The sequence below is a fragment of the Solanum lycopersicum genome, chromosome 8 (assembly GCF_036512215.1).
Source record: "Solanum lycopersicum chromosome 8, SLM_r2.1".
Classification (NCBI taxonomy): Eukaryota; Viridiplantae; Streptophyta; class Magnoliopsida; order Solanales; family Solanaceae; genus Solanum; species Solanum lycopersicum.
The window spans coordinates 47,176,760-47,202,227 of record NC_090807.1 but is presented as its reverse complement, the minus strand read 5'-3'; the positions used below and the strand labels follow the sequence as shown (position 1 = coordinate 47,202,227).

The window sequence follows — 25,468 nt, the reverse complement described above, 5'->3', positions numbered from 1 at the left end:
GAGAAGTATTAATCCTATCTCGGCATAACAATTTCCTATCGTTTGAAGGAAGTATTAGTGGTAAGAAAGAATATCCTATTCTGCACTGATCCAATATCTATTCACACTTAATATTATTTTTTCATATAACCAAATTAATTAATTTTAATTTTAAATATATATATATATATATATATATGGTATTAAATCATCTCTATTTCTTTTCCAAAAATCTGATATTGGTGTGGGGCCGAGAGTTCTGACACAACTATGAAATATCAAGAAAAATTACTTAGGAAAACAACATATTTAGTGTATGTGTTAAATATGATTTTAGTCCTTGTGATATCTAACTTAGCACTATTAACCTTCAATTATATCAAGTGACTGATTTTAATTCTTTAACTAATAACAAAAAGATCACCCCTGAAAGGGGCGATTCAAGTATTTAAAATTTGTTGCTTGAGAAATAGAAAATAATTTTTTTATTTAAAAAAACCATCGCTGCATAACCTAGTTGAACCCTAATTCTGTACAACGAAGAAGTCCCCGATCTATTTGGTGTGGATGTGCAATGGAATTGTGTTCTAAACTAGTATTTGGCCATATATTCTTAGCAAATATTGTTTGGGTGAAAATTTCGGTGAAGTTTCACCATGTGTTTGTTTGGTCATAATATTTGGAAAATATATTTCACTTTTTAGAAAAATATGATTTGTACCCATAAGTTTTAAAAACTTTAAAACTAACCATAAATTTTTATTACAAGTCAATTAGATCTTCGTTGCAAAAAATAACAAGTAGTGCCCATAACACTACACCAATGTGATAGTTTGGAGTGAGTGCAACAAACATCATTCCCTGCACTGCTATCCGAAGCCGATTGTTCATCATTTTTATCATCACATTCATATTCACTAAATATTATGTTTATGTAGAAAATTATATTATACAACACAAACAACTACTATAGAGAATGATTTCGTAAAAGATAAAAGTTTAGTGTAAAATTTCAATTTTCAAAAGATCCCAAATAATGAGATTTGCCCAAATATTAGAAAAGAAATAATATTTGAATTTGAGATATTTGTCAAAAATATTTACCAAATAATGACAAATTGAATGGATAAATAAATTTTTTCCAAGTATTATTTGAAAAATCTATCGCCAAACGAACCCTAAGAGTGAGTTGTAATTCTCTCCATCATATGAGTACTATTTTAAGTTAAGTAGTCTAAAATTTCACGCGACAGACAGGGAATAATATCTCAACAAACATATCAAAATACTTTGAATTATATTTCCCTAATGTTATGCAAATTATATGTATATGCGAAAATATGATTCTGAATAAACTATTTGTAAACTTGAAGCTACCTAAAGAACTCAATTTCAAACACCCTAAGGATCTGTATGGTAACGCACTACATTTAAGTTTGGTTGAAAAATATAAAAAGTTATTAGCATCATAAATTTAATGTTCTCAACTATTTCTTAAATTTATCTCGAGCAATTCCATTTCAGTTGTTGTCAGTTTCGACAACTCCGACAATCTGAGCTTGATATAGAGCCTGTTTGGATGAGCTTAAAAGCTGGTCAAACTAACTTAATAGTCAATTTTTGACTTATTAGAGTGTTTGACAATCATCAAAGTGACTTATTTTAAGTTCAAAAAATGACTTATTTTTAGCCAAAAGCTAAAAGTTAGGTGAGAGATGTGTTTTTTTAAACTTAAAAGTCATTTTATGTTGACCAAGTACATAACCCTTGTTGAACCCGATTTTGACCCTCCCCTGCGATAATTTTCGAGCTCCTTCGATCTTAAACAATCTAAAAAAAATAGTTTTTATAAAATTTTGAGGAAGTACAAGCTTACAAATTATTTTAAATAATTTTTGTCACTTTTTGTATTTTTAGCAATATATATATACGTTTCATATAATTTTGTACATGAAAAATTATTCTATAGATATCTCGAAGAGCATCCCAAGAGGTTTTAATTTCTAGTAAGTATTTTGGATAAATTAGTTTGGTTTAAATTATGGTTATAACTTCAAGCTATCGTTTTGTAATTAAGTTAATTATTTTATTTTTATTAAAAAATCAAGAAGCTCCTAAGTTGATTACATTTGTTCGTCTTGTTTTGGTCTTAATTAAATTCGAAAGTTAATCCGATTGGGCCGAATCAATGTTTAATGCTAGTCATTTGAAAGACCAATTGTAGGCCTTCATAATTGTTCTACTCAGCAGCCCACTCCCTATAATTCCTTATCAGTGGCCCATTCCCGAGCCCATTTTGTTTTTCTATCTCTAATTAATTGACCCAACTCATGTATTTTGCAATTTGTAAAGTTTCAATTCCATATAACTCAATGTAATTCCCGTCCCACCCTTTATTCCTTCGACCCGTCCAGCTCAATTCACCAAGGAGAAATTCACCAGGGCAAACGCGTGAAAGCCCCTTTTTCCTCGCAAAAAAAAAATTGGAACGCAAATGGATACAAAACCCTAGCAACTTGAGAAGAGGTCCAGGCGCGTGAGTAGTAAAGGTAGCGAGAACGAGTGTAACGGAAAGTGAAGGAGGGCAGGCCCGTACACCGCGCTTTTGTCTTCTTTTTTCCATCGCTCTCAAATTGTACGATTCCCAGCAACTCAGAACACGCGAGAATCGTCCTTGCAGGCAAAGATCGAGCCACGTCGACGCTAAGGGCAATGGACGTCTATTTCAACTGTCTATTCCTCCTTTCTTTTTTGAGGATGAGGCCAAGGTTCAGAAAAAGGTGTCTCCCTATTTTTGGGTAAGGGTTTTGAATTTTTGAATTCAAGGGTAAAAAATTTGATTTTTTTAGGGTTCTCCCCCCCCTCCTCCCCCCCCCCCCCAAAATGAACCCTAAAAATTCCCTCTATATAAACAACTTTTCTTCTCGGTTGCGGGCACAAATTTTGAGAAGAGAGAAATTTTTTTATAAAGGCCTTTTCCCAAACAAAAAGGGATATCGAGTTCTTTTCGTTTTAGCCTTTGTTTGATACTTTGGATTTTTTTTTTGAGGTTGAACTCTCAGAGAAAGGGGAATATAGATAAAGCTTAAGGAAGAATCGAGTCGCATTTCGCCGATGTAAAGTCACTGCCTATCTTACTCATTCCATCCAAGTTCACTGCCCCCCCAAGGTAAATGAATCGTATCTCCTTTGTTCATTCCGTTTTTAATAATTGACTGCGTCCTTTGACGGGTTTTAAAATGATCCTGCTTGGTGCGTTCCATAAAAAAAATTCATTTTTTCTTTATCCTCAACTTATTCCCTTTAAGTTAGGTATTGTGTATTTCGTTTTCGAGGTGATTTAATAAATGTTTAAAAAAATTTCTTTCCTCATTCTTAAATCTTCTTGAGCTTGTGATTATCGTGCCTGCCTCAGATCTCATCTTGTTTGTTTGTTAATCACCTAGTTATTGTTTTATCTCTATTTGTGGATTGATATTCATGTCCTGTGGTGCATTTTTTACACGTCAAAAGAACTGTTCCACTGATATTCGCATAAAGTTTTCAAGTTTATATAGGTTAGTTCTCACTATATCAATGGGAATAGATTTGTGTAAATCTTTGGGGTCGTCTTGTATCGTAAGCGATTTCTAGTCGTTATAAAAACACATGTTTTGATTCTGTTTAAGTTCTTTTCTATTTATTTCTTTTCTTTTATTAGATGTCATCCATGCCTAGCTCAAATATGTTATTTTTTTTGGGATTGTGCTTACTTTTCCACTTTTGGGGGCCTAGTGTTTCAAAGAGTCTCTTGTAGTTAATCTCTACATTAATTTTGATTTATTATTGAGTGTTTTATGCTACTATAACTATCTATACACCCTAATTAACGAAGCTATCATTTAAATAAAAAGAAGAAGAAACATTCTAATTTCAGTTTGAAATTATGCAAAAGTTGTAGTTGGTATCCTTTTTCGTTACTTGTTAAGCTGCGAATTCGAATCATTCTAGCCATGAAAGACATATGATAGTCCTATTTGCTGCCGGCTATTCATTGTCGGAGAATGGCGCTTACTGTAATTTAGTGTAGGTATAAAGGTTCTTTAGTAAGTTATGATGGAGTTTGTTTTGGAGATAGATTTTGCGAAGTTTTGTGTTGGTTCATTTTCTAAATTAGTATATACCTTTTAAAAAAAAATATAAATGAAATATATTTTTTTAATTTTGTATACGCCTTGAAGAAACTTCTTCAATTCTTATGTGTAAAGAATCATGCTAAATTTACTGTAATTTCTAAGTTGTTTTAGTTGTCAAGCTCATCCCTGTTAGCCTCTTGTATGATCTTAACTTTATTTAATTAAATTGCAACCTAAGTATGAGTTTATCTATGAATTTGCTTGATTTGAATGCTACCTGCATAGTTGTTAATGTTGCAGTATGTTTTGTTTAGCAATTAATATTTGAGGGTTACCTATTGTGTTTTCATTTGATAGTCTATTATTTGGTCTTTTCTGCTCATACATGATAATAGTAACAGAATTTGTGTTTGAATCCCCCTTCATACTACTTTCCTTATTAGGATGTTGTTCATACATTTGATAATTAAGTCCTAATCCCCAATGATCAATGTGAATATATATTATCCATTATCATTTTAATTTTTGTGCAAAAGTCATGACAGTCTCCAATTATTTTTTGTTGCATAAATTGGTACATTTTTCCTATCTTCCATTTTGATTACGTATTATCCTATTTTATTTTATTTTTATGCTTGGAAGTTTGTCCGGGTCTTGCGGATTTTATCCTCGCTTTCTCCTTTGGGCCATGGGGTTTCAATTCTTTATTCCGAGGCAACCAACAATAAAATCGACGAACAAACCCCCAAATTGAAGAATATGGAGTCAATTAAAGAGTTGAAGAAAAATGGGTCATTAGAACCCAAATTTTATTTTTCCTTAAACTTTGTATTTTGTTGTTTTTGGGCCTAAGCCCATATAATTATTTATTTATTTTATTCTTAGAATTTAGGACATATGCAGGTGAAGTGGGCCAAAGGCCCAAAACAAACGGGTCAAAAAACGCGAAAGCAAGTGGGTCCAAAATCCGATTCAGGCGGACAGAATCCGAGTTTGGGTACAAAATCTCTCTCTCTCTCTCTCTCATCTTATTACTTATCTGTTTTTATTTGTTGCTACTTTAAAGTTAGAAAACTCCAAATACCCGTCGAATGTCATAAAGTTTTAGTAACTTAAAATTAAACTAAGTTTAAATAGATCTAAAAAATATTTTTTGCTTAGGTAAAAAACTAAGAAACTCACTTCAAATAATTTTCAATAAATTTTATAAGTTAGTTATTTTAGCCAAATAAGTTCGTTATCGGACAACCGCAAGTTAGTGGATATTTTGGGTTCTTAACACTTTTTCAAAATACAATATATAACGACCTGTTTAGGCGTTTTGAGCAACAGATTTATTTCTGGAAAAACTGGCTGAGACGACGGATCCAACGACGGACCGTCATGGGCACGATGGACCGTCGAGGGGGTCTCGTTCCAAAACACTTAGATTTCTGAAATTTGGGTACTGAAATCGACTCTCTGAACTTCGTGACGACATGGCAGGACGGACCGTCGTGGGCACGACGGACCGTCACAGACTCTTCAGGGAATTGAGTCTCTAAACTCTGTGATGGAAGCAGCAGGACAGACCATCGTAGGCACGACGGGCCGTCACAGACTGCATAATCCCAGGCTGGGTCGGCTTTCTGTTAAATGTTTTAAGGGGCGTTTTGGACTATTCCTGCTATAATTATAAATTTAGTGGGTTAATGTTAATAACTTAACTATTTTAGGGTTAAAGGAGATAGCCTTGAATTAATTAAGGGGTTGATTTATCATCTTTGATACTTAATTATATGCTAATTAGGGTAAAAGAAAGAGGGTTTGAATAAGAAAAATAGAAAGAACTAGAGAGGGAGATCGATCGATCGAGAGAGAGAAGAACGAAGAGAAAAACGAAAAGGCTTGGAAAGTAGATTGCTTGATCACCATTCTTCAGTGGAGGTAGGTTATGGTTTTTTATGCTATTCGTAGTAGACTCTTAATAGTGAATGATATGTATTAGGTAGTATTGTAAAACCCTTCTATATGCTTAATTATGTGTTTGCATGTTGTGATGATATAATTGTGATGAAATAAGCATGATGAAGCTATTGAATCCTAAATCTTGAAAACCTCTTGTTAATGATGATGCCTTGGTATAAAAGAAGGCTTGATGAACTAAGTTAATGAGATTGATGATGCCTTGGTATAAAAGAAGGCTTGATGAACTAAGTTAATGAGATTGATGATGCCTTGGTATAAAAGAAGGCTTGATGAACTAAGTTAATAAGATCGATGATGCCTTGGTATAAAAGGAGGCTTGATGAATTAACAGAATGAGATTAGTGGAGCGGGTGTCACGAACCGACACATAGAATTAGGGGATCGGGTGTCACGAACCAACAAGTAGAATTAGGGGATCTGGTGTCACGAACCGACACGTAGAATTAGGGGATCGGGTGTCACGAACCGACACGTAGAATTAGGGGATCGGGTGTCACGAATCGACACGTAAAATTAGGGGATCGGGTGTCACGAACCGACACATAGAATTAGGGGATCGGAGTGTCACGTTTCGACACATAGTAGTAGGGGAGCGGAGTGTCACGTGCTGACACAAGAGGAATAAAGATAATGAATCTTGAAATTATTTTAATAAATTCGAATGAAAAGAACCTATTTCCCAAATGAGTATGATATGGAGGCTTGAGTCCTCATGAGTGTACTTGACGTTATTTATCAAAGATTCTTGTACATGTTGTTGCTACAAATTGAGTATTGTAGTTGATTTATGATATGATCTGATATATACTATTTTCTATTTTGAGTTGGCCGATGATACTTACTCAATACTTGTTCCTTGTACTGGCCCCTACTTGTATTTGTTTTTCTTGATTTATTTGGGGAGTGCAGCAAACGTGCCGTCGTCTTCAACTCAACCGCAACTCTAGCCAGTCTTCATTACACCGGATTTCAGGGTGATTTAATGCTTCTAGCTTGGACTGGGTCTTCCTCTTCATGTCTTGATGCCTTGAACTTCCGGCATGGACTATCTTTTTACTTATTTTAGCTTCTTTGATACTCATAGATTAGTAATTTGAGGATAGATGTTCTTGTGATGATGACTTCCAGATTTTGGGTATAATAATAAGGGTTTGAGTTTTAGAAGTTATTAATATATTTCTATTAATGAGTTTTTAGTCTTCCGCATTGTATTTTGTTCATTATGTTTGAAATGATGGGGTTTAGATTGGTTGGTTCGCTCACATAAGAGGCTAAGTGTGGGTGCCACTCACGACGCGATTTGGGTTGTGACAAACTTGGTATCAGAGCATTAGGTTTGTTGGTCTCATCACACAAGAACGAGTCTAGTAGAGTCTTAAGGAACGGTAGGGGGACGCCTTTACTTTTCTTTGAGAGGCTATAAGACTCTAGGAAAATTCCATTCTTTCTTTCTTTCTTTCATGCTATTACTTGGATCCAATTGGTATCTAGGTGATACAAATTGGTATCTGACCATCGTCACTCTATTTCGCAGATGGTTAGAACTAGAGCAACGACTGCGCCAACACCAACATCGGCAAGACAAGAAGCGTCTGAGCCAACCACTGGGGCTGTAGCTCGAAGAGGAGTAGTGGCAAGAGGCCGTGGAAGGGGTCGCGGGAGGACGTCCTCTAGAGGAAGAGGACAAGCACCTAGCCCATCTTGTAATAGGGCGGTGACTCCTCCACCGGCTGAGGAAGTAGTAAGAGAGGGGGAGGATGGGGAAAATAAGCAAGTACAGAATGAGGAATTACCACCCCAACCTAACCCAGAGATGATCAATCAGGTTCTTGCTTATCTTAGCGGGTTATCTGATCAAGGACAGACACCTCCAGTGTTTTCTGCACCAGCACCTCAGCTTCCGGAGGTACAACATGCGGCTACTGTGGCTCCCCGCATGGATGCCTCATCGGAAATAGGCACGTTTCCTCGTCTGACTACAGGACCTATAATGACAAATGATCAGCATGAACTTTTCAGTAAGTTCTTGAAATTGAAACCTCCAGTCTTCAAGGGTGCTGAATCTGAGGATGCCTACGATTTTCTGGTTGACTGTCATGAGCTACTACACAAGATGGGTATAGTAGAACGGTTTGGTGTTGAGTTTGTGACTTATCAGTTTCAAGGGAATGCTAAAATGTGGTGGCGGTCACACGTTGAGTGTCAACCAACAGAGGCACCACCTATGACTTGGGCATCATTCTCTAGCTTGTTTATGGAGAAGTATATCCCCCGGACTTTGAGGGATAGGAAAAGAGATGAGTTTTTGAGCCTAGAGCAAGGTAGGATGTCGGTTACTGCATATGAGGCTAAGTTTCGTGCATTATCCTGGTATGCCACCCAACTTTGTTTCAGTCCACAAGAGCGGATTCACGTTTTGTGAAGGGGTTGAGGTCAGAACTGCGGATTTCAGCCTTACAGGTAGCAGCTATGGCAAAATCCTTTCAAGAAGTGGTAGACTTCGTGATAGAGGTAGAAGGAGTGAAGCCAGATGACATCACCATGGCATCGACATCAAAAAGGTTTCGAAAGGGAGTGAGTTTAATGGTTTTTACTCTAGAGGACAGGGTTCAGGAGGTTACTCAGTACGACCAATTCAGTCTTCACTACAGACTGTAGTTGGGGGTCCACCTCAGACCAGTCAACACTTCTCTGAGAGACCTATGCTTGACTCCAGGGAGTGTTATGGATGTGGGGAGACTGAACATATTAGGAGGAATTGTCCAAAACAGAGTTATAGACCCCCAATAGCTAGAGGTAGAGGTTGTCATGGTAGAGGCCGTTATTCTGGAGAACGTGGTGGCCGAGGTAATGGTGGTCACCAAAACGGCCGGGGTAATGGGCAAACTGGAGCCACTACAGCACAACATGGTAGGGGCAACGGGCAGACAAGTGATAGGGCCCATTGTTATGCTTTCCCTGGGAGATCTGAAGCGGAGACATCTGATGCTGTCATCACAGGTAATCTTTTGGTTTGTGATTGCATGGCTTCTGTATTGTTTGATCCTGGATTCACATTTTCTTATGTATCTTCCTCATTTGCTAATGGTCTTAATTTACATTGTGAATTGCTTGACATGCCTATTCGTGTTTCTACTCTGGTGGGTGAGTCTGTGATAGTTGAAAAAGTATATAGGTCTGGTCTGGTGACTTTTGTGGGGAGCAATACTTATGTAGACTTGGTTATCTTAGAAATGGTTGATTTTGATGTAATTCTGGGTATGACTTGGCTTTCTCCGAATTTTGCGATCTTGAATTATAATGCTAAAACTGTGACGTTAGCGAAGCCTGGGACAGATCCGTTAGTATGGGAGGGCGACTACACTTCCACTCCGGTTCGTATCATCTCCTATCTTCGTGCTAAGAAAATAGTTAGTAAGGGGTGTTTAGCTTTCTTGGCACATCTCAGGGATGACACTACACAAGTACCTTCAATCGAGTCGGTTTCGATAGTTCGTGAGTTTCTAGATGTGTTTCCCGCAGACCTCCCTGATATGCCACCGAATAGAGATATTGACTTCTGCATTGATCTTGAACCGGGTACTCGCCCCATTTCTATACCCCCTTATAGAATGGCTCCCGCGGAGTTGAGAGAATTAAAGGCTCAACTTCAAGAATTGTTAGGAAAGGGCTTCATTAGATCAAGTGCATCTCCTTGGGGTGCTCCTGTATTGTTTGTGAAGAAGAAGGATGGAAGCTTTCGGATGTTCATAGACTACAGACAACTGAATAAGGTAACAGTTAAGAACAAGTATCCTCTTCCTCGTATCGATGATTTGTTCGATCAGTTACAAGGTTCTTGTACTTTCTCAAAAATCGACTTGAGATCTGGTTACCATCAATTGAAAATACAGGCAACAGATGTGCCCAAGACTGCCTTTCGGACCAGGTATGGGCATTATGAGTTCTTAGTAATGTCTTTTGGGCTTACGAATGCCCCTGCTGCTTTCATGAGCTTGATGAATGGGATTTTTAAGCCATATCTGGATCTCTTTGTCATCGTATTCATCGATGATATATTGGTATACTCAAAGAGCAAGAAGGAACATGAGGAGAACTTGAGAATTGTATTGGAAATGTTGAGGGAGAAAAAGCTTTATGCCAAATTCTCCAAGTGTGAGTTTTGGCTAGATTCAGTGTCCTTCTTGGGACACGTGGTTTCTAAGGATGGAGTGATGGTGGATCCATCTAAGATTGAAACATTGAGGAATTGGGTAAGACCTACTAATGTGTCAGAAGTAAGGAGCTTTGTTGGTTTAGCTAGCTACTACCGTCGATTTGTCAAGGGGTTCTCTTCTATTGCTTCCCAATTGACAAGCTTGACTAAACAGAATGTTCCATTTGTATGGTCGGACGAGTGTGAAGAAAGCTTTCAGAAGCTCAAGACTTTGTTGACTACTGCACCAATTCTCACCTTGCCCGTGGAAGGTAAGAATTTCATTGTCTATTGTGATGCATCCTATTCAGGTTTGGGTGCAGTACTAATGCAAGAGAAGAATGTAATTGCTTATGCTTCGAGGCAATTAAAGGTGCATGAACGTAACTATCCGACCCATGATTTGGAGTTGGCTGCGGTAGTGTTTGCATTAAAGCAATGGAGACATTATTTATATGGGGTTAAGTGCGAAGTCTACACGGATCATCGTAGCCTACAGTATGTCTTTACTCAGAAAGATTTGAATTTAAGACAGAGAAAGTGGATGGAACTACTGAAGGATTATGACATCACTATCTTGTATCATCCAAGAAAGGCTAATGTTGTGGCAGATGCCTTAAGTAGAAAGGCAGGGAGCATTGGAAGTCTAGCCCACTTGCAGGTTTCTAGACGTCCATTGGCTAGAGAGGTTCAGACTCTGGCTAACGACTTTACGAGGTTAGAGGTAAATGAGAAAAGAGGATTGTTGGCTTGTATGGAGGCAAGATCTTCCTTTCTTGACAAGATTAAGGGAAAGCAGTTTAATGATGAGAAATTGATCCAGATCTGAGATAAAGTGTTGCGAGGAGAGGCTAAAGAAGCAACAATCGATGAGGAAGGTGTTTTGAGAATTAAGGGAAGGGTATGTGTACCCCGCATTGATGATTTGATCAACACTATTCTGACAGAGGCTCATAGTTCAAGGTACTCTATATATCCTGGTGCAACCAAGATGTATCGTGACCTAAAGCAAGATTTTTGGTGTAGTAGAATGAAGCGTGACATTTTGGAGTTTGTTGCCAAATGTCCAAATTGTCAGCAAGTAAAGTATGAACACCAGAGGCCTGGAGTCACACTTTAGAGAATGCCCATTCCTGAATGGATGTGGGAAAGAATTGCAATGGACTTCGTGGTTGGTCTTTCCAAGACAATGGGTAAGTATGACTCCATTTGGGTAATTGTTGATAGGTTAACTAAGTCTGCTCACTTCATTCCGGTCAAGGTGACTTACAATGCAGAGAAGTTAGCCAAACTTTACATTTCGGAAGTGGTGCGATTGCATAGAGTTCCACTTTCCATTATATCAGATAGAGGTACGTAGTTTACTTCTAAGTTTTGGAAAACATTGCATGCGGAATTTGGTACTAGGTTGGATCTTAGTACCGCATTTCACCCTCAGATCGATGGTCAGTCTGAGCGAACGATCCAAGTGTTGGAAGATATGCTTCGTGCATGTGTGATAGAATTTGGAGGCCATTGGGATAACTTCTTACCCTTAGCGGAGTTCTCATACAACAATATCTATCACTCAAGTATCGATATGGCCCCATTTGAGGCACTGTATGGGAGAAGATGTAGGTCTCTCATTGGGTGGTTTGATGCATTTGAGGTTAGACCTTGGGGTACTGACCTTCTGAGGGAATCCTTAGACAAAGTGAAATGCATTCAAGAAAAGTTTTTAGCGGCTCAAAGTAGGCAGAAGGAATATGCATATCGGAAGGTTAGAGACTTGGAGTTTATGGAAGGTGAGCAAGTCTTGCTGAAGGTTTCACCCATGAAAGGGGTGATGCGGTTTGGTAAGCGAGGTAAGCTTAGTCCGAGGTATATTGGTCCCTTCGAAGTTCTGAAGCGCGTGGGGGAGGTAGCTTATGAATTAGCCTTGCCCCCAGGACTGTCAGGGGTGCATCCGGTATTCCATGTGTCTATGTTGAAAATATACCATGGGGATGGAAACTATATTATTCGTTGGGATTCAGTTTTGCTTGATGAGAATTTGTCTTATGAGGAGGAGCCTGTTGCTATTTTAGATAGAGAAGTTCGCAAGTTGAGGTCAAGGGAAATTGCATCTATCAAAGTTCAATGGAAGAATCGGCCGGTTGAAGAATCCACTTGGGAGAAAGAGGCTGATATGCAAGAAGGATACCCACACCTGTTCACAGATTCAGGTACTCCTTTTCGCCCTTGTTTTTCTTCTTGTGATCGTTCGAGGATGAACGATGGGTAAATTGGTATCTATTGTAACGACCTGTTTAGTCGTTGTGAGCAGCAGATTTATTTTTGGAAAAATTGGCTGAGACGACGGATCCCACGACAGACCGTCATGGGCACGAGGGACCGTCGAGGGGGTCTCGTTCCAAAACACTTAGATTTCCAAGTGTCCTACAACGGACACTTATGACGGACCGTCGTACCTACGACGGTCTGTCCTGCTTGACCGTCATGATGGTCAGAGACCCCTCTGATCAGGGTCTCCCAACATTTCCTAAGTGTCCTACGACGGACTCTTACGACCAACGACGGTCCGTCCTTCTTGTCCGTCATGATGGTTAGAGACCCCTATGATAAAAGTCTCCTAGCATTTTCTAAGTGTCCTACGACGGACTCTTTCGACGGACCGTCGTACCAACGACAGTCCGTCCTGCTTGACCGTCATGATGGTCAGAGACCCCTCCTTCAGGGTTCTTTATATATACATAGACCAAGTACAACACGACGGACCTCATGACGGTCCGTTATATCCACGAAGAGCCTTCATCTAGCCCGTCGTGTGATACAGTTTCACTATCACTAACACACTATTTTAAATGTTTTATTTTGTATAGGCTTGCCTGTCTTGTTTGACACTACTCGTACTAATAGTGATCCTTTGCAGGTACTATCTACTATGGCACCCAAGCAAGACCGAGCCTACGCACGCGAGCGATCCAAGTCTGTTGCCCCGTCTGCACGCTTGATCATCGGCTCTGATGATGAGCGAGACCCTGAATATGTGCCCCAGGCACTTCCGCACCTTCCCGTGTTGCACGTGCCCCCAGAGCCACACCCAAGACGGTGGCATCCGGCGTAGTCACTGCCTCCTAGTCTGATGAGGAGCTCACACTGACCGGCACACCCTCTGGGTCAGCCACAAATGAGGAAGGAGCGTCTGGCTCTTTAGGAGTATCCTGGTCCGAGGAAGCTTCAGGCTCTGCTGAGGTTCCCGCACCCGCCACTGCTGAAGCGTCGGCCTCGTCTGATGAGGCTGATAGTTCAGACTCTACATCCGGCGCACCAGCCCAAGTCCCCACCCCAGCCTCTGACCAGCCAAACCGGTGGTGCGTCGAAGGCCAGTTTCAAGTTTACTCCGACGCCAAATTCCTGACTGATAAAGGAGTAATGACTCGGACACTCACCTTGGAACGTCGGGTACTTACAGGGAGTCTCCCATCGATGCCGGAGATCCACAACCTCTTCACCAGGCATCTCTTAGAGTGGAAAGCCCGTCCGTTGGGACGATACAACGAGGAAGTGGTCCGAGAGTTCTACGCATCCTACGTGGCGACTCTCCGATCATATATAGATAGGAGGGCTGCTCCCGTTAAACAGGCCCCACTGGAGCAGGTTCGAGTTCGGGGTGTGCAGGTTGACATTTCCCTGTCAGCTATCCGCCGGTCCCTATACGGCGAGAGTGCAGATGCTACGCGGACTCCCCACACTGCCGAGTTTGACTACCGCTGGCAGATAGTTAAGGATGGACAGTTCTTGCGCGAGCAGGCACTGAGAGAGACCACCAAGAGGTGGATGGCCCTGCACCTATCAGTCGATGGAGAGGGTGCAGATTGGGTCACTGAGCCGAAGGGGGCCATCAAGAAGGCCAACCTCACGTTCTTCGCGAAGTTCTTGTGACTGCTCGTCCGTCACTGCCTTTCCCCCACAGCTGCTGATAACATCGTCACTTGGGATCGAGCAATGTTGATAGCAGCGATGATAGCCGGATTCAAGGTCGACTTCGCATGGCTTCTCCAGGCAGGCATGCACGAGAGGGCATTCAAGGTCACTACTACCTACCCCTTCCCGTGTATGATTTTTGCCCTTTGCAGGACCACAGGTGTGCCCATATGGCACATAGATCGGTTAAAGACCTCGCAGGGCACCGTTGACATCGGCCTCATCAGAGACGAGGCCAATGAGTTGGCCCCACCCGTCCAGAGCTGCCACCACTTGCTGATGATCTTGCGGATACGGTGGCCCAGGCCCGCACCGCTACACAGGCGTCCACTGACACTACCCCGGTCGAGTCTATCCCGGGTAGTAGCCCAACCCCGAGCTCCTCTCGTACAGCCCCTCTACCGTTACTGGCCCCGCTTGCTAGGGTCCAAAAACTGGAGGCACAAATGGTCACCCTTCTGCATCATATCCAGCTGTGGATGCAGAAGTCTATTACTGAGTCTGAAGCACGTATGGAGAGGAAGATGCAGCAGAAGATTGCTGAGGTTCACCAGCGCCTAGATGCATTTGAGTTGAGAGTGTTAGCCCGCCCAGCCCCTCCGGTAGATGTGTCGACTCTTCAGGCTGCACTCGACAGTCTTCATGCAGACATCGACACGATCCTAGAGGCGAGAGTGCCGGAGCCTGTCGAGCCTGTTGAGGACACTATATTGGCGGCCCTGTTTGCTACTTCAGAAATTCCCCCACCTTCCCCTCGAGAGAGTGCCAAGAGGCGTAGGGATCGATCAGAGGATGAGGCGCGAGCAAGGAAGAAGGAGCGCCAAGTGATGGAGGCCGCGAGGAGAGCCTCACTTGCTGAGGCGGAGGCACACCAAATCAGAGCATCGCAGATAGCGGCTGGGGCGTCTAGCTCCCGCACTGTAGAGACAGCAGGAGGCACTACTGATGGTGCGATTATTGCTGAGGACATCACTGAGGGTGTCCAGATTGCTGAGGACACCAATGAGGGTGTCCTGATTGCAGAGGATGTAGGTTCTGGGAAACCGAACCCACCAGCTTGCTGATCGACGGCGCTATGCGCCACAGGTTTGCTTCACCTACCCCTCTAATCTTTAGATTTTTTTTATGCATTGGGGACAATTGCATGCTTTTTTGTTGGGGGTGGGGTAAATGGAAAGTGACTGTTAGGGTGAAGTCTGAGTAGCCCAGGGCTTCATTAGACCAAGTGCATCTCCTTGGGGTGCTCCTGTATTGTTTGTGAAGAAGAAGGATGGAAGCTTTCGGATGTGCATAGACTACAGAAAACTGAATAAGGTAACAGTTAAGAACAATTATCCTCTTCCTCGCATCGATGATTTGTTCGATCAGTTACAAGGTGCTTGTACTTTCTCAAAAATCGACTTTAGATCTGGTTACCATCAATTGAAAATACAGGCAACGGATGTGCCCAAGACTGCTTTTCAGACCAGGTATGGGCATTATGAGTTCTTAGTAACGTCTTTTGGCTTACGAATGCCCCTGCTGCTTTCATGAGCTTGATGAATGGGATTTTTAAGCCATATCTGGATCTTTTTGTCATCGTATTCATCGATGATATATTGGTATACTCAAAGAGCAAGAAGGAACATGAGGAGAACTTGAGAATTGTATTGGAAATGTCGAGGGAGAAAAAGCTTTATGCCAAATTCTCCAAGTGTGAGTTTTGGCTAGATTCAGTGTCCTTCTTGGGACACGTGGTTTCTAAGGATGGAGTGATGGTGGATCCATCTAAGATTGAAACAGTGAGAAATTGGGTAAGACCTACTAATGTGTCAGAAGTAAGGAGCTTTGTTGGTTTAGCTAGCTACTACCGCCGATTTGTCAAGGGGTTCTCTTCTATTGCTTCCCAATTGACAAGCTTGACTAAACAGAATGTTCCATTCGTATGGTTGGACGAGTGTGAAGAAAGCTTTCAGAAGCTCAAGACTTTATTGACTACTGCACCAATTCTCACTTTGCCCGTGGAAGGTAAGAATTTCATTGTCTATTGTGATGCATCCTATTCGGGTTTGGGTGCAGTGCTAATGCAAGAGAAGAATGTAATTGCTTATTCTTCGAGGCAATTAAAGGTGCATGAACGTAACTATCCGACCCATGATTTGGAGTTGGCTGCGGTAGTGTTTGCTTTAAAGCAATGGAGACATTATTTATATGGGGTTAAGTGCGAAGTCTACACGGATCATCGTAGCCTACAGTATGTCTTTATTCAGAAAGATTTGAATTTAAGACAGAGAAGGTGGATGGAACTACTGAAGGATTATGACATCACTATCTTGTATCATCCGGGAAAGGCTAATGTTGTGGCCGATGCCTTAAGTAGAAAGGCAGGGAGCATGGGAAGTCTAGCCCACTTGCAGGTTTCTAGACGTCCATTGGCTAGAGAGGTTCAGACTCTGGTTAACGACTTTATGAGGTTAGAGGTAAATGAGAAAGGAGGATTGTTGGCTTGTGTGGAGGCAAGATCTTCCTTTCTTGACAATATTAAGGGAAACAGTTTAATGATGAGAAATTGATCCGGATCCGAGATAAAGTGTTGCGAGGAGAGGCTAAAGAAGCAACAATCGATGAGGAAGGTGTTTTGAGAATCAAGGGAAGGGTATGTGTACCCCGCGTTGATGATTTGATCAACACTATTCTGACAGAGTCTCATAGTTCAAGGTACTCTATACATCCTGGTGCAACCAAGATGTATCGTGACCTAAAGCAACATTTTTGGTGGAGTAGAATGAAGCGTGACATTATGGAGTTTGTTACCAAATGTCCAAATTGTCAGCAAGTAAAGTATGAACACCAGTGGCCTGGAGGCACACTTCAGAGAATGCCCATTCCTGAATGGAAGTGGGAAAGAATTGCAATGGACTTCGTGGTTGGTCTTTCCAAGACAATGGGTAAGTATGACTCCATTTGGGTAATTGTTGATAGGTTAACTAAGTCTGCTCACTTCATTCGTGTCAAGGTGACTTACAATGCAGAGAAGTTAGCCAAACTTTACATTTCGGAAGTGGTGCGATTGCATGGAGTTCCACTTTCCGTTATATCAGATAGAGGTACGTAGTTTACTTCTAAGTTTTGGAAAACATTGCATGCGGAATTGGGTACTAGGTTGGATCTTAGTACCGCATTTCACCCTCAGACCGATGGTCAGTCTGAGCGAACGATCCAAGTGTTGGAAGATATGCTTCGTGCATGTGTGATAGAATTTGGAGGCCATTGGGATAACTTCTTACCCTTAGCGGAGTTCACATACAACAATAGCTATCACTCAAGTATCGATATGGCCCCATTTGAGGCACTGTATGGGAGAAGATGTAGGTCTCCCATTGGGTGGTTTGATGCATTTGAGGTTAGACCTTGGAGTACTGACCTTCTGAGGGAATCCTTAGACAAAGTGAAATGCATTCAAGAAAAAGCTTTTAGCGGCTCAAAGTAGGCAGAAAGAATATGCAGATCGGAAGGTTAGAGACTTGGAGTTTATGGAAGGTGAGCAAGTCTTGCTGAAGGTTTCACCCATGAAAGGGGTGATGCGGTTTGGTAAGCGAGGTAAGCTTACACCCGAGGTATATTGGTCCCTTCGAAGTTCTGAAGCGCGTGGGGGAGGTAGCTTATGAATTAGCCTTGCCCCCAGGACTGTCAGGGGTGCATCCGGTATTCCATGTGTCTATGTTGAAAAGATACCATGGGGATGGTAACTAAATTATTCTTTGGGATTTAGTTTTGCTTGATGAGAATTTGTGTTATGAAGAGGAGCCTGTTGCTATTTTAGATAGAGAAGTTCGCAAGTTGAGGTCTAGGGAAATTGCATTTATCAAAGTTCAATGGAAGAATCGGCCGGTTGAAGAATCCACTTTGGAGAAAGAGGCTGATATGCAAGAAAGATACCTACACCTGTTCACAGATTCAGGTACTCCTTTTCGCCCTTGTTTTTCTTCTTGTGATCGTTCGAGGACGAACGATGGGTAAATTGGTATATATTGTAACGACCTGTTTAGTCGTTTTGAGCAGCCGATTTATTTCTGGAAAAACTGGCTGAGACGACGGACCGTCATGGGCACGACGGACCGTCGAGGGGGTCTCGTTCTAAAACACTTAGATTTCTGAAATTTGGGTACTGAAATCGACTCTCTGAACTTCGTGAAGACATGGCAGGACGGACCGTTGTGGGCACGACGGACCGTCACAGACTCTTCAGGGAATTGAGTCTCTGAACTCTGTGACGGAAGCAGCAGGACGGACCGTCGCATGCACGACGGGCCGTCACAGACTGCATAATCCCAGGCTGGGTTGGATTTCTGTTAAATGTTTCAAGGGGCGTTTTGGACTCTTCCTGTTATAATTATAAATTTAGTGGGTTAATGTTAATAACTTAACTATTTGAGGGTTAAAGGAGATAACCTTGAATTAATTAAGGAGTTGATTTATCATCTTTTATACTTAATTAAATGCTAATTAGGGTAAAAGAAAGAGGGTTTGAATAAGAAAAATAGAAAGAACAAGAGAGAAAGATCGATCGAGAGAGAGAGAAGAACGAAGAGGAAAACGAAAAGGCTTGGAAAGTAGATTGCTTGATCACCATTCTTCAGTGGAGGTAGGTTATGGTTTTTTATGCTATTCGTAGTAGACTCTTAATAGCGAATGATATGTATTAGGTAGTATTGTAAAACCCTTCTATATGCTTAATTGTGTGTTTGCATGTTGTGATGATATAATTGTGATGAAATAAGCATGATGAAGCTATTGAACCTAAATCTTGAAAACCTCTTGTTAATGATGATGCCTTGGTATAAAAGAAGGCTTGATGAACTAAGTTAATGAGATTGATGATGCCTTGGTATAAAAGAAGGCTTGATGAACTAAGTTAATGAGATTGATGATGCCTTGGTATAAAAGAAGGCTTGATGAACTAAGTTAATGAGATTGATGATGCCTTGGTATAAAAGGAGACTTGATGAATTAACAGAATGAGATTAGTGGAGCGGGTGTCACGAACCGACACGTAAAATTAGGGGATCGGGTGTCACGAACCGACATGTAGAATTAGGGGATCGGGTGTCACGAACCGACACGTAGAATTAGGGGATCGGGTGTCACGAACTGACACGTAGAATTAGGGGATCGGGTGTCACGAACCGACACGTAGAATTAGGGGATCGGACTGTCACATTCCGACACATAGTAATAGGGGCGCGGAGTGCCACGTGCCGACACAAGAGGAATAAAGATAATGAATCTTGAATTTATGTTAATAAATTCGAATGAAAAGAACCTATTTCCCAAATGAGTATGATATGGAGGCTTGAGTCCTCATGAGTGTACTTGACGTTATTTATCAAAGATTCTTGTACATGTTGTTGCTACAGATTGAGTATTGTAGTTGATTTATGATATGATCTGATATATACTATTTTCTATTTTGAGTTGGCCGATGATACCTACTCAGTACTTGTGCCTTGTACTGACCCCTAGTTGTATTTGTTTTTCTTGATTTATTTGCGGAGTGCAGCAAACGTGCCGTCGTCTTCAACTCAACCGCAACTCTAGCCAGTCTTCATTACACCGGATTTCAGGGTGAGCTAATGCTTCTAGCTTGGACTGGGTCTTCCTCTTCATGTCTTGATGCCTTGAACTTCCGGCATGGACTAGCTTTTTACTTATTTTAGCTTCTTCGATACTCTTAGATTAGTAATTTGAGGATAGATGTTCTTGTGATGATCACTTCCAGATTTTGGGTATAGTAATAAGGGTTTGAGTTTTAGAAGTTATTAATCTATTTTTATTAATGAGTTTTAAGTCTTCCGCATTGTATTTTGTTCATTATGTTTGAAATGATGGGGTTTAGATTGGTTGGTTCGCTCACATAGGAGGCTAAGTGTGGGTGCCACTCACGACGCGATTTGGGTCGTGACACAATATGAATCCCCCAAACCCCCTAAATGTTTCAAATGATTTTATCTCTCTAAGTCTTTTGGAATCGCTAGTTTTTCTTGATTTTTCTCAAAAATTAAGTGGCAACTCTAAAAAGTCGAAAACTCTTCGAAACAAATATTTTTCCTTTTCTTGATAAAACAACCCTTTTGCCCATAATTCTTTTATTATTATTATTATTGCTATTGTTGTTGTTATTATTATTGTTGTAATTATAAAAAATTTGTGATGATAAAAAAATATATGAATGACGAAAAATATTATTACTTATGGATGTAAAATATAATTAATTTTATTTAATTTTTTAAAGTATGAAAACCTCAATTTTATCAACTTTTTTTTCATGTTAACAGTTTTAGGGTATTTCAGACATTTTTATAAAGAAAAAGTGTTTACTAGCACTTATTAGCCAAACACATCAATAATTTTTTTTTAAACTGAATCATTTTATCCAAACACACAACTACTTATTTTAAAAATAAATTTTAGCACTTCCAAAAGTACTTATTATAACGTTTTTTTAAGACAATCCCAACGGGCTCATATAATAAAGTCAACTCGTCCAACTGATTACAACTAAAACAAAAGCTTAAAGAAACTAAAAAGTATTAACATACAAAGAAGTAACGTAGGAGATGAGGAATATTTTAGAAGAACAAGGGATGAGAATAAGATAAAGTTATACCAATTCATCAACACATTTCTTTCTCTTCACGTTATTTTGGCTCAGTCATAAAAAATCAGTTTTTTAAGGCATATTCCTCATACACGTCACTTCTTGGATGCAACATTCAGGTTATTTGTGTTGATTTCTCAGTCCTCCAACTCAACAACTTTTGAGACCGCAACAATTTCTTTTTAATTTCTCTTGCTAAATTATATCTCCTTATCACACCTGTGTGAACGAATGAATTGCTGATTATCATGACTTTTTTTTAAATGATAGTTGTGTGAAATTCACTATCTCCATATTTTTATTGTAATTGTTGAGTTGTGTCCTTGTTGGAATCATGGTATCTTCATAATTTTATTTTGCTTCTTTTTTTTTCTTTTCATGTCTAAATAAAAGAATAAATTTTCACTTGAAATATGAACAATAAACTGAATCCAAAATAATAAGTCTTTAGACTTTTCTGTATCAAAATAAGTAAAGTGATAATGACTTTAAATAATGGAAATCATATGTATGCCTATCAAGTTAACTATTTTATGATTTACAAAGTTGAGCAATCAATAATAGATGCAGAGTGAATAATAAGTGCAGACAAGTTGAATGGTCAGGATTAACATTTTATGGATGATTGTAATTGTGATTGTAATCATCTAATATTTATTAAATATAAATTTATAAGATGATTCGGATTAACTAAATTCATAAATATATTAATCCAAATAAATATTATGGATTAATATAATTGAGTTAAGTATATGGACTTAATTAAAATTTAAATTATTTGATTTGAACTACAATGGATGAACCTAAATTTATTAAGTTAATTTTATCTCATTCTAGAGGTCCATCTTGGCTCCACGTGGGCAAATGATGTGGCATGTCAAGTCAAATACGAAATCAATAGCAATCATGGCATGTGTCAAAGATGACAAGCGCGCTCCATAAAGCTCATATGCTATGTCACTTAAATCAGATTGGCCAAAAAAATCATGTTCCAATCGCAACCCCCCTATTCTAAAACTATAAATAGGGGTCCTCATAATTCAGAAAAGTGACAGAAAATTCTAAACAAGAAGCTAGAGAAAATCCGTGGTACAAACGCATAAAATTTTCTATAAAACTACAAGTTTAAGAATTCAAGTATTTAAGTTCAAGAACAATCAAGATCAAGACCATTGGATTCAAGAACATGCTCGAAACCCTTGAATTCAAGTAAAATTCAAGAGCAAGATAAAGTTAAAATTTCAAGTTCATAGGAGATTCAAGAACAAGCTTTAAAGCCCTTGAATTTATATTTGAAAAGGCGAATTCAAAGGAATCATATAGATTGTAACACTTGCACTTAAAAATAATAAATATGGTTGTTGCATTATTTTCGTTCTTGATTATTTTTTTCTCGACGTGAATTTTATCATCTACAGTGATATGTATTATTGATTATTTTAATGTGTTAAAAAATCTTTTTACAGATGCAAGTGAAGATCTTGATATGTACTCAATAAAGTTGCATTTTAAGGATTAATGGATATTTGAACTTGAGACTAATTACATTGGCGGACTAATAGATTATTATGACTACTGTAATTGCGAGGAAAACTCTATTATTTAGATGAGATTGTGTGTGAAGAAGTTGAAAGTTAATGACAGAAAAGTAAAATGTTGGTTTCAACTTTGGATCTTATTTTGAGACAAGTATAAGATTGTTAATAAATGATTCAAATATATATAAGCTTATAAGCTTGTCTATGTAGTACCTGTGAATAGAGAAATTGAGATATTTATTGAGCACACAAATGAGGACCAGTAGAGTTATGATGTGACATATTTAGAAATTCAACTTCAGAACGAAGAATGTTTGATAAATGTAGTTGATGAGGGTTATGATAGTGATGCTGTTGGGATTTAGCAAGTGTGACTGAGAAAAGAAAAGAGAGAATATGAAAAGTGAAGGAACTACTTTGGAGGGAAAATGAAAAGTCATTTGCAAAGTGCAAATGAAAAGTCATTTGCAAAGTGCAAATGAAAAGTCATTTCTCCCATATTGGCAAAAGAAAGGGAAATTGTTGTCCTAATAGAAGGAAACACTTTCATTACTTCTTAAAGAGCTAAGAAGAAGATGCCCCCTCGCGTCGTCGTCGTCGCTCGGCCTCGGCTTTGGAAAATGATTTGATTGATACATTTTTTGGACAAAATTTATTTAATCAATTTTTGTTAAATCAAATAAATCCTGTTAAAATTATGTCTTATAAATTTGTGGGTAACGGTAACATTCCGAAAAGTTGTTACTCTTTCCGAAAAGTTACTTTCCGAAAAGTCGTTACTTTCCAAAAAGTCATTATTCTCCTAACAAACACAATTTTTCGAAAAGTTGTTATTTTTTCCAAAAGACACAACTTTCTGAATAAAATGGGTCTGAACAGATTTCACTGAACAGACACATTCCTTGCAGAAAATGGCTATAAAAGAAAGTCAATTTTCGATTTTTTAAAACATTGAAAAATTTTCCTTCTCTGCATTTATTTTTCTCTCAAATAAAATCAAAGTGTCCATCGACTGAGTCTGTGTGACTTGTTGCTGTTCTTAAGTTCGTGAAGTTAAAGAAGTTTGAGGTACCAGTATTTCTTTAACAGGTTTAATCCATTTTATCTTGGGAGAAATTAATCCATAACATTGGGTATAGTGAGGGGATTAAATTTCTTAAGGATACACAGTAGTTTCTGTGGACTCGGATTAATTCTTGTATTTTATGTATTTTCTGCTTCATCTTATTTTTGTTTCTGTTCATTGGTTAACCTTATAAATATAGGTTACTATAAGAATAACAATCTTAAGAAATTTAACAGTTTTTGTATTTGAGGTTTCTGGAGATTAAAACCTTTATGATTTTCTACTTTGCTTGAATTTTTAAAAATTCATGCGATTAACGATTAAAAGAACATAAAAACTTTATCATTAAATCAGAAACAGTTTGTATAAAGATTTGTTCTTTACTGTTAGTATTTCAAATACTTAACTTATCTGCCATTTGTGACAGAAAAAAATGACTAATTCAAGTCAAACAAATGCTGGAACAGTAAGTGCTGCAACAACAACGGTTGCACATAATCGTTCAAATGCTGCGTTAGCGCCGACTGAGAACCTGCAAAGTTTTCAGAAGTCGACTTTAAGAGATGGCAACAAAAGATATTCTTTTATCTCACTACGTTGAGTCTGTAAAAGCTTATTAATGAGAATATTCCTGTCATGTCAGATGAAACTCCGGCTAATGAACGATTCTTGGTCACAGAAGTATGGACACACTCAGATTTTTTGTGTAAAAATTATATTTTGAGTGGTCTGCAAGATGATCTGTACAATGTGTACAACAATGCCAAAACCTCAAAAAAACTGTGGGATGCTTTAGAAAAGAAGTACAAAACAGAAGATTCCGGAACGATGAAATTCATTGTGGCAAAATTTCTGGACTATAAGATGATAGACAGTAAGACTGTCGTCACCCAAGTTCAAGAATTGCAGGTCGTAATCCATGATCTCCTTGCTGAGGGTATAAATTTATTTAATACCTATGTTAGAAATATTACGTTTTCTCCTAATACTCACATAATCTTTAATGTAGGATTTATTAAGAATGATGCTTTTCAACTGGCTGCAATTGTTTAAAAGTTACCTCCATTATGGAAGGACTTCAAAAATTACTTGAAACACAAACACAAGGAGATGACTGTTGAAGATTTCATAGTAAGGTTGAGAATCGAAGAGGATAATAAGGCTGCAGAAAAGAGGTCACGTGGTAATTCAACAATATCTGGAGTAAATTTTGTTGAAGAAGATCCCACAAAATTAAAGAAAAGAAAGAAAGCATCTGGTCCAAAAAGCAATCCTCCTAAGAAGAAATTCAATGGAAACTGATATAATTGTGGTAAACATGGTCATGGGGCTAATGAATGCCTGGGTCCTAAGAAGGAAAAGAAAAAGAAGGATCAAACAAACTTGGCTTAATCCAAAGGAGAAATGAATGATCTCTGTGCAATGCTTTCAGAATGTAACTTGGTTGGAAATCCAAGAGAATGGTGGATAGATTCTGGTGCCTCATGCCTTGTTTGTGCCAACAAAGAATTATTTTCATCATATACTCCAGCACTACAGATGAAAGATTATTTATGACAAACTCCGCTGTTGCAAAGGTGGAAGGAACTGGCAAAGTCCTATTAAAGATGACATCAGGCAAGGTGGTGACTTTGAATAGGGTCTCATATGTTCCAGAATTGAGAAAGAATTTAGTTTCAATTCCAGTTCTGACCATGAATGGATTTAAATGTGTATTTATTTCTGATAAAGTAGTAGTAAGCAAAAATGATATGTATGTAGGAAAAAGCTATCTTAGTGATGGTCTTTTCAAACTCAATGTAATTACAGTTGATATGAATAAAGATTTTGCTTCTTCTTACTTGCTTGAGTCTAAATGTTTATGACATGAACGTTTGGGACACGTTAATAACAAAATCTTGCGAACACTGATTAACTTAAATATTTTGCCAAAATTTGAGTGCAATAAATCAAAATGTCAAATTTGTGTTGAATCTAAGTATGCTAAGCATTCTTATAAATCTG

The 25,468-nt window shown here is 39.0% G+C and overlaps 2 protein-coding genes across 3 annotated transcripts; both read left to right on the top strand.

The window, feature by feature from the left end:
- Positions 1-2,397: 2,397 nt before the first annotated feature.
- Positions 2,398-14,689, top strand: LOC112942082 (uncharacterized). 2 transcript variants are annotated; one of them, XM_069287929.1, is made up of 5 exons: positions 2,398-2,777; positions 3,029-3,148; positions 4,980-5,091; positions 7,597-9,062; positions 13,169-14,689. In XM_069287929.1, the coding sequence occupies exon 4, from the start codon at positions 7,597-7,599 to the stop codon at positions 8,482-8,484; it is 888 nt and encodes a 295-aa protein (XP_069144030.1). In that variant the 5' UTR covers positions 2,398-2,777; positions 3,029-3,148; positions 4,980-5,091; the 3' UTR covers positions 8,485-9,062; positions 13,169-14,689. The 2 variants fall into 2 exon arrangements, with proteins under 2 accessions (XP_069144030.1, XP_069144029.1); XM_069287928.1 differs by lacking the exon at positions 2,398-2,777 and having other exon boundaries at positions 2,926-3,148; positions 4,998-5,091.
- On the top strand, positions 14,670-20,307 carry LOC138337682 (uncharacterized). Its single transcript, XM_069287930.1, has 2 exons — positions 14,670-15,309; positions 19,763-20,307. The coding sequence occupies exon 1, from the start codon at positions 14,670-14,672 to the stop codon at positions 15,285-15,287; it is 618 nt and encodes a 205-aa protein (XP_069144031.1). The 3' UTR covers positions 15,288-15,309; positions 19,763-20,307.
- Positions 20,308-25,468: the final 5,161 nt, after the last annotated feature.